At 28.1% G+C, this 10,474-nt stretch overlaps 1 protein-coding gene across 2 annotated transcripts; it reads left to right on the top strand.

Annotated features, from left to right (window-relative positions):
* Positions 1–679: 679 nt before the first annotated feature.
* LOC114119896 (sialin-like) lies at positions 680–4,444 on the top strand. Of its 2 annotated transcripts, XR_007603868.1 has the most exons (9): positions 680–1,014; positions 2,063–2,523; positions 2,594–2,681; positions 2,820–3,043; positions 3,175–3,327; positions 3,405–3,537; positions 3,605–3,843; positions 3,916–4,063; positions 4,143–4,290. XR_007603868.1 is itself a non-coding variant. In XM_027981631.2 (8 exons), the coding sequence occupies exons 1-8, from the start codon at positions 999–1,001 to the stop codon at positions 4,314–4,316; spliced, it is 1,488 nt and encodes a 495-aa protein (XP_027837432.2). In that variant the 5' UTR covers positions 680–998; the 3' UTR covers positions 4,317–4,444. The 2 variants fall into 2 exon arrangements, 1 of the variants encoding a protein (XP_027837432.2); XM_027981631.2 differs by lacking the exon at positions 3,916–4,063 and having other exon boundaries at positions 4,143–4,444.
* Positions 4,445–10,474: the final 6,030 nt, after the last annotated feature.

Genomic DNA, 10,474 nt, shown 5'->3' with positions numbered 1-10,474 from the left:
TCAAGAGAATATTTCTAAATATGTTAACCAACAACAGTCAAAGATCGACCAAAAGATACAATCTTAAATATTGTATTAAGAATAAAAATAATACACACTGGTTATTGTGTATGATGTAATAATATATAAATGGTGTTTTATTGAAGTATATACTATAATATGTACTATGTAGGTAGGTAATATTTAGGTAGTCTTTGAACGAAATTTATTTTTAAATTTCTTTTTTCAAAAAAATCATTTTTTTGACAATGAGATTTATTATTAATTGAATGTTCTAATATGATTTTTCGATTTTTTTCTTACTACTTATTGGATAAAACATATTTATTACATTTTTATGGCTCCAAACAACTTCTTAAATTCTTAAAGTAGCCTCCTATAATATTAATTGGTAATCACTGGGATATATTGTTGAATTAATATTATTTCTACTTTATTACAATAATAATATTATAACATTTTGGTTACACGGCGTAATTGATAGGCAAAATAGAATACATATGTATAATTTAGGTATACTCAAAATACCACTTGACCTCTTACAATGAAATTAATGATTATTGTTTATTACCAAAAATAAATCCAATAATAATATTCAGATAAGACGATCGGGGTTTTATTATTCCTACACTAAAAGAAGTGAGTAACTTAATCAGTAACCACCCACTCATTCTTTGTGGATCTCTCAATAGGTTTGATCATGTCATATCTCAGTTTTATGAGTTAAAAGTGTTCATATGGAAGTTAATGCATATGCAGATGTCGTGTTCTGACGATTTAAACCTTAATGGATTCAAAATACTTCGTGAGAATGTATTATTCAAAGAAAACTTAAATAATATAATATTATTATTATTAGAAAGGTGTGTTCATATTGTAAAATGTACGTAGATATTTTTCAATTCACAAAACGTTTCTCTAATAATAATTATAAAAATAATAAATTTTAGTGAATAAATAAATACTGAGTAGACTATTAGCACCTACTGGCTATCACAATGAATATTGATTCACGTAAGTAAATATTAAACTTTTAATTATCATAACAAAGTAGTATAAATAAAAACGTTAGTTATCAATACATATTTTATAATTTAAAAAGCTTAATAGTATTATGTTTTGGTAAAACTCTTCATAAATGATTTTAGTTTTGATGTCTACTACAAAATCGTATTTATTCATACATAATATTACATATATGCAATTATTTTATAACAATCATTTTTATGTTTTTGTATTATGAATAATAAATAATTTTGTAAATGAGTAAATATACATGTCTTAATATTTTAATGTGGTTAAATAAACTCATGTATACGATAGTAGTAAAACTTAATTGGTGTACAATAAATCTTATAAAGTATTGTAAAATACACTTATAATCACCACAGCTATGATAACTTGTAAATGAAAATAGAGTTTTAAAAAAAACCAAATGTAATAGATAAATATTTTAAATCAATTATCTTATTGCTATTGAATAGATATAAAGTTATTTTATAAACTTACAATTTACATTAGTATAGAATGTCAATTTGTGTCATAAGATTACGTGATTTTAATATAATAATAGTTAGGGCTACTCAACCAGAAATGACTTAACATCGTTGGAAATAAATAATAAAAGAGGGTTGAAATATATTATATTTTGTCCTGCTCTCTTGTTAGGTGCATTAGCTACATTTATAGTATATTATGGTCTAAGGCATAATTATTAATTAGAGAACTTTGAAGTGGCGTAGGCAATTAATAATACGTACTTCAATATTAAAGCGAGTTACATCTTAGAATAATATTTTGAAAATGCTTATAGTATGATTTAAATTTAAATATCCTTAAAAGCTTACGAGATGCCCTAATAAAAATTTCTCAGACGTTTTAAGATATGGCAAATTTTAATAGAGAATATTGTATCATATACTCGTTGTGTACATTAAATATATATAAAAAAAATTGTAGGTACCTACATGTTGAAATTTTTTACGTTTAAAAATAAAAAAAAAAAACAAATTCTAACATGTTGACCAAGTTATAACTGATTATAAACTGTTTAACTTTGCAGAGAACGTGTCCCAAAGATGGGTGATGGCAGTTATGGGAATGCTGGGCGTGACGATGGCGTTCGTGATGCGTGCATGCCTGGGCATCACGCTCACGCAAATGGTCAGTCCCGTGGTTGTAGATGGTGATCCAAGGTCCACCGTCCAGTATGACTATTGCCCGATGCCACAATCATCAGTGCAGAGTCAACTTATGTCTAACTTAACCACCATGGCTGAGGTACAATACCAAAATCGGTTTGATTGGGATGAGAAGACACAGGGTGAGATTCTATCGTCATTCTACTATGGTTACATACTCACGCACTTACCCGGTGGTGTCTTGTCCCAGAGATTTGGTGGGAAGCACACGATGGGCTTAGGAATACTGTCCACAGCAATCTTCACGCTCATAACGCCATACGTGGCATATATGGGTTCCAGGCCTCTAACTATCTTGCGGTTCGTTGAAGGACTCGGAGAAGTAAGTATAAAAAGATTGAATTTGTTTACCACTTTTAAAAGAAAATGAGATATGTTTTTTTTTTATTCAGGGCACCACGTTCCCTGCTCTTTACACTCTTCTAGCACAGTGGGCACCGCCAGATGAGAAGGGGAAGCTCTCTACGGTAGTGTTTGCAGGTAATAAAAAAAACTACATTTATATTATATTAAAAATGCATTTATCGTAAATTAAACGAAATGTATAGAGGATCAACCAGTTTAAAAATAAGCTATTTAATAATATATTGTTGTAATTATAAATTATGTATGTAACAGGTGTGCAAATCGGTAATATTTTCTCAAACTTTTTGAGCGGTTTTATCATACAATATATACCCGGTGGTTGGCCAAACGTTTTTTACTTCTTTGGTGTAATTTCATTAATTTGGTTTGTGCTCTGGTGCTTGTTCGTTTACAATGACCCGAACTCCCATCCGTTCATATCGGACATGGAGCGTGACTACTTAAAACAGTCAATTGGAAGTCTGGAGAGAAAAAAGGTATTCGATACAGATCGAAGAGAATGAAACATCATTAGCATAGTTTACTATGTCTTTGTTTCCCTTGAGCTTAATCTTATAAAAATAAAATAATAATTAATTTAATATATTATTTGAATTCATTTTCACAGGATTTGCCGTCAACTCCTTGGATATCCATATTGACTTCGTGGCCAGTATGGGCGTTGATCATTGTTGAAGCAGGAAATGACTGGGGTGGTTTTACGATTATCAGTGATCTCCCAAAGTATATGAGTGACGTCTTACATTTTTCCATTATGGAGGTTAGTTGAAATAGTATTTATTATATATAGTGGTTTCAGTTACTATATACATAATTCAACACGCTTACACCGTATAGAATGGTTTGTTGTCATCTATCCCTTACATTGCTCAATGGATCACATCGATCTTATCAAGCATTTTGGCCGACCGACTTATAAGCAAACGATTGATGAGTGTTACTGCGGTCAGAAAAATTTATGCTATTATAGGTATACGCTTTAATATAAAAAAAAAAAATTAATCCTAACAAATAACTGACAAATATCATCCATTCAGGAACTGTAGGTCCAGGTCTGGGGGTGATGTGTGCTTCGTTTGTTGGATGTAACAAAACAATTGCAACCTTATGCTTTACACTGGGTGTAGCATTAATGGGATTCTGTTATCCTAGCATTCATATAAATTCACTGGATTTATCACCTAATTATGCACCAACTATAATGGCACTAGCCAATGGTATTTGCTGTTTGTCGGGAATGGCCACTCCGTATGTCGCAGGGATTCTCACACCAAACGTAAGTACCTTTAGAAAGTATATATTTTGTGGTTTAACATTTACAATATTCCTAAGTATGATCGTTTTATAGAATTTATATGTAAAAGTCGTGAATAGCATAAATTAATAAAAATGATAAAATTAATTTGAACTCAAAAATACTTAAAATGAAGCTGAAGTCTATAGTTTTTGATAATATAAAACTATTCCTAAGGCAACTCTCTATTATTTAATACAAGGTATTCAATATTATTCCAAAATTATTTATGTAAGCATTAGCCTAATATTATATATATATATTTTTTTTTAATGTACTAGAGAACCGTTTTAGAATGGCGTCTGGTATTTTGGATTATGATGGTTGTTATGACGATATCATCTATGATATTTGGGATATTTGGATCCGGTGAGTTGCAACCATGGGATGACTTGAAACAACATAATTTAAAAGAAAAAACAAAGAAAGAATTACCTATAAACAAAATATTATAAAGTATAATATATTCAAAATTTACATTTAATTTTTTAAAACTATTATAAAACTATTCCATACAGTACCTATTTTATATTATATGTGACCTCAACCTAAATAATTTGTGTAATGAAATAATTCGAATATTAAATAGAATTTTTCATAAATATTTATTAATTTATTTGTAACAAATTTGTACTTAAAATTGATGCACAAATATAATAAAGATAAATAATTATATTTGTATCGAAAGAAGAAGGTGGGCCAATTGATTTTATCTTTGTAAAAGATAAATTTAGCCATTTAAAAATCCTCTCAATAACATATATTAATGAGCACGTTAACAGAACATATGAAAGCGTTTTAATTGCTAAGAAAAAAAAGTCCTAACAATGGGGATGCATTTAATCGTATCGAAATTCGACGCAAGAACAATGAATAGGAGATTACTTCATAAAAGTATTTCAGATTTTATAGACTTTTTACGATCAAAATTGCGGGTTTGGGAGGGTGTAGAAATGTATCAACAGTCGAAAAATTAATTCGTATCAAGAAAATAATAATCGTAAAACAAATTATGCAAAAAAAAAAACTAAAATCTAGCACATTCACTACTGCCAATGAAAAAAAAATGCTATTACCGCAAACAAGCTTACACTTTATATCGTTTTCCATCGTTCTTGGGCAGTTGAGCTTAACGATTTCCGATCGAATAAAACGAATAATTAAATTAATTCATTTTAAATGTATCTAAGACTATATGAAGGGGGAAAAATGTCAATCAAGGTTGGATTACAATATGTACAATATGTTTGCACCCGCAAAATGGATTATTACACTTACCACGCTCCAACACACCAGTCAAATAGGTCGTGTCGTACCCTAATGAGGTTAATAACCGTGACAACAGAAAATACCATTCCGACCGTATCTATGAGTGCATATGCATATCGTAAAAAATATAGTCAAATTATATTATCGACAACTACCGTGATTGCGTACTATTGAACTTCAGCGGATCACAGAACAATTTTATTACGGAAGCTATGGCATATCACTTACGATTAAAACGTACAAGAACATCGTGCGCAGTTGTTAGTATCAACGCATCGACATATTATACCACATTGCATGTAGTAAACACGATTAAATTGCACATCACGGATTATTCATTGGATGTAATTTTTTTTTATTTTGTCTAAATTAACTACAAATATATTTTTAATGATCGTCGCAACGTTTAATTTAGAGTTACCCGCTGGTCTATCGCTAGCCAACTCCGTATTTGGTACACTACATGTAATTGATATGGTCTTAGGTCTCGAAATATTTTTGATTTAATTAGTAATGAACAATTGCGTCCAATTATGAACGGGCCAGTTTTACAAAATATGCGATTAAGACGGATTATTTCCGGTCTAGATCCACTAGTTCCACACTCGATAGTTCATAGGCCCTATGACATAGGGTGTGTGCCAGTATATCTTTATTTACTAACACAGTTTTTTTTAAAAAAAAAAAAAACAATTTAAGATCAGAATGGCTCAAAATGGTTTTCATCCGATCCATCCAATTGATTGAAGGAAAATTTCAGAATCATTATGACTAATTTATGAGTAGGTAACGAAGTGATAACTGGAGCGAAAACCACGTACTACGTATAACTACGTACTGATCGTTTTCTTTGTGACATAATATATTTAAATACAACATTTCAAATTAATATTAATTATACATATTATGGTTTATTAAAGATCAAAAAATCGACTTATGATTTAAAACACCGTTTCCACAGTACGTAAGACGTAACAGTTGCATTGATCCAAAAACCAGGTATGGTTTTAAGTTTGTATATTTATTCTATCTCTTAAATTATAAACTGTGTGTTGTTTATTACACTTCTAAAATAATTCCAAATCAATATTTACCTATCCTGTATACTTAGATCCACTAATATCTCATAAATCATTACCTAACATCTATGCATTTGCAATAGGTATTGAATTTCCGAAACATATTTTGAATATGTAATCAGAGACTATATCTCTGGATAAGGGTCTGTCTCAGTCGGCTTCTTGAGGATCCTAATATTAAATTACATTACCATCGTCATTACCATTAGTCGTAACAAAAATGAATATCACCATTTTCCCCTCATCCACTCCCTAATATTAAAGTACCAATATAAGTGATGTATACGGTACAAAGCGTTTGGAATCAACAACATATTGTATACTTGTTACTAGTTCTCAATATATTATTATAATAACATGCATAGAAACACGGTTAATTAAAACATATTCACTACATCAAAAGCTTAATTACTGCCATCGCAATTAACAAGATAAGTGATTATATTTTTGTGAAGAAACAATAACTTACATAATTCAATAATATTAAGAGGACGTGATACCCGTATTTGTTGTCTCTGTCTTACACACGCGTAACATAGTTAAAAAGTGTTTTGCGCGGGATTACTCCCTCGATATTTATATTAAAGTTACCAAAAGTTTATTTTGCATTGAGAAGAACTTTACCTGTGATGTAGCGTTTTTATTTTTTTGATAGTAGCAACTAATAATTTTTAATAATTAAATGAAAAAGTTATAGGTTTGAGAACTATAGGTTTTTTTCATTATTTTCAATAATATTGAGGCATACTAAAATACACGTACATAAATAAGCAAAAGCTTATAGAAGGGCAAGAGTAATCCCTAGTATTATATTTATATATATACATAATGGTCAGCAGAAGACCCAACAACCCATAATAGATAATGGTCCGGATTGTTACCTTTTATAATAATTAAAACCATAGCACGTCTAATATATATATTTAATATTTCAAACACCTAGTTTTACGAAATAATAATATCATCACTGAGTTCACAATAATATATATATATATATAAGTACTTGTTTTTCCTTCTTGTATATTGATAGCCACTTCAGTTCATTTCTTTCGCCTCAGTACCTCTTTCCTTTTTTTTCTATTTCAATTTAGAGACAATTTCAAGTTTTTACAATTATTCGTTTTTGAATTATAACAAAATAAAAAAGCTGATCAAGCGTAACAATTTCCATGTTTTCTCAAAATAAATAACAATAACAATAATACATTTAATCATTGACTAATAACTAATCAAAAAATTATAAAAATTCCAATTATTTTAAAAAAACACTGGGTACTTATTTTTAATTTTGATCTCTCTAAAGTAAAAACCAAATCCGATTTGCTACCCAAAACCAGTTTCAAAGTGGAAAGTTGAAGCATACTTTTTAGTTACTTATCATGTAAATATATACATAAAAAAAAACGCGGTTTTCATTATTAGCATACCTATGGCATAATGATAATTTACTTGTGTATTAAATACATTAAAAATACAAGGGATCCACTTATAATAGGCTTTATATTTTTATTGGTCCCCAATAATGATAATAGTTCAATATTTTTATATACTACAGTTAGTATGAAAATTAAGTCTCGTACGACGCGTAACATTCAACTAATGGTATGGCATATAAAAATTTGCTCCGTACGACGACTTAAACGCAACTAAATGTACATATTATTTAATAATGATAAATGAATAAAATCATAATATTATGACATTGTACAAAACCTTTCATCCCGTAAGACTAATGGTAATATAACTATTTTGGGTAAGGTGTCTTACCATAACAATCTATCATCTTCCACGATTGCAACGCGTAAGTTCAAACCCGCTTGCTCATACTGTGTATCCAACACAAACTTCCCATAAAAAACATAGTAGGTAAACGATTATACATAATAAATTATATATTTATAATAAAGTTAAAAAAAGTACAAGAATACATTAATATTTAATTTCTTATATCTACGAAAATAAATGTAAATGCATTACTTTCTGTATTTACTGAATAAGTGTATGATATAATAAATTAATATCAATGTATAACATAATAATATATAAGAGTTCGGAACTAAAAATATCCAATAAGTGAATAAAAATCACTTGAAAAATTCATTATAAGTAGTACTCAAAAAGCATTTTAAAACATGAAAATAAGCAAAAAAAAAAAAAAAGCCATCTCAAAAATTGTGAAAAGTACATAATTAACTTTGTTGAATTTGGTAATTGATGATCGTTAACCATGTTAACAATAATATTTTATATATCTAAAATCTAAATCGATTTATTCTTAACTTATACAACTATAGTTCGTTCACAATATATTACAATCTGCCTAGGATTTCAGAAGTAGATAACTTAATTAGCTTGGGTTCTTCATTACTTTAAAACTTTGTATCTCGATACTCACGAATCGGTCAAATTATATACATGATAAGATACTTATTACTTGAGGATTTCTCACGGGATGTATAATAATTCAATGATAGGACATGATATAATATTATAATATTATCTACGTTCAATCGCACTAATTGCAGTAACGTAGGCGATAACATTATACACTCACAGACCACAGTTCATATGTATGCAATATAAATGTAATAATTGTAACGCAATGAATATCAAATTATGTACTACTCGTATTTATATACTATTTATATACGTTATTTTAAGGTTTAGATAAAGTTTTAGATTAATAAAATCGATTAAATGAAACGAAACTTATCATCATAAAACTAGAAAACGTAGGTATATTACTATAAAATAACAGTAAATATACGTAGGTAGCAAAAATATAATATTAGAATTGAAATTGAATTACATATATTATGCGACGAGTAATGACTTATGATGTTGTTATAATGAGTTATGTCAACTTATTGTCAAGTTAATAATATAAGCCTTTGCTAAAACAAATTAAACTGAAAAAATAATTTTTGATTAATGAAGAAAAATGAAAAAATAATATTTTTATACTCATAAAGATTAATATTTATAAATAGTATAATTATACAAATATAATATATGCGTGTGTATTTTTATGTGTTTTATGTGTTTTATCATTTTCTTATTTTGTGTTTTCCAACAATCGTAAATTATACAGTACCAGCTGTAGTACCCGTGCGTCAAATACCATTTGAATTAAAATTTTTATTGTTAAACATAATAATATGTACCTATTGAACAAAAAAGGATTGTCAAATAACGAAAATAATGTCACCGTACGGCCGATAACTGTTGGGGACTAGTATGAAGGGGACGCTAGACGGTGAGATAAAACGTAATGTGTTTGTGTGCCGTACCAAAATTTGATTGCATCATAGAAATGTTATTAACCAAGTTGTATCAATAAAGTATACATATAACCTTTCTTTATTAATTGTCAACATAACAGTGTAAACCGCTTCGAAATCCGTTTCGGAGTTTATCCCGAAAAAAGTGATTTAATTTTATATTATATGTATAATGTATTGATAATTTTAAAGCCAATATATTTAGAAATATTCAAAATTCTCGGTTATTATAGATTATTTTTTATTTGTGAATAAAAAAAAACCTGAAAATTTAATGTTAAAGCCTATTTTTTCGTAAATTGTATACGTAAAAAACATCAACAATTTAAAATTTAACTTTTTTTTTATAAATATTTTAATTTAAATGTTGACAAAATTGAATATTTAAATGAGAAATTAATATAGCATTAATAATATAAACATAAGTTAATAATAGCAATTTAAATATAAAATGTAACATCGTATGATAATATAAGTAATCTAGGAAATTAATAAGATATAGTAACACTAATATTACAGTATAATATATTATACTAAAATGACAGAAACGAAGATGACTAAGATACTAAGATACAAGGAACACCTAGGTACCTAACCTGATGTTTGCCAAAAATACCAAAAGTGTTTTCTTTTTTTTGACAAAAAGCTTTAATTGTTTTTTTATTTTGAATTTTTTGTTAATACGCACGCTGTTCACTGCAAATAAATGCAGAATACTCTTATCTCTACTATTTCTATTGTGTTTGTCTGTTAACGATTTTGTTAACATTTTCATAAATATAATATTATTGATTAAATGAAAAAAAACTATTGTCTTATGATATTTATTGGTATGTTGCCTATAGTCTAATGCAGTGGTCTTAACTGTATATACTCTATTATTATCTATAATTGAGGAATATTGTTTTATAGCCATTAAATTAATTAAATTGGATACCTATCATATTATTTTGTACAGGTATCTATATAATATTTCATATTATA

This window comes from Aphis gossypii, chromosome 2, assembly GCF_020184175.1.
Source record: "Aphis gossypii isolate Hap1 chromosome 2, ASM2018417v2, whole genome shotgun sequence".
Lineage (NCBI taxonomy): Eukaryota > Metazoa > Arthropoda > Insecta > Hemiptera > Aphididae > Aphis > Aphis gossypii.
Note: the sequence above shows the minus strand (reverse complement) of the source record. Positions and strands in the feature narration are given on the sequence as shown.

Bases quoted from the DNA above. Each gene is read 5' to 3' on its own strand.
- LOC114119896 (XM_027981631.2), top strand. The intron at 2,524-2,593 runs GTAAGTATAAAA...TTTTTTATTCAG, and splicing joins TCGTTGAAGGACTCGGAGAA to GGCACCACGTTCCCTGCTCT. The intron at 3,844-4,142 runs GTAAGTACCTTT...TTAATGTACTAG, and splicing joins CAGGGATTCTCACACCAAAC to AGAACCGTTTTAGAATGGCG.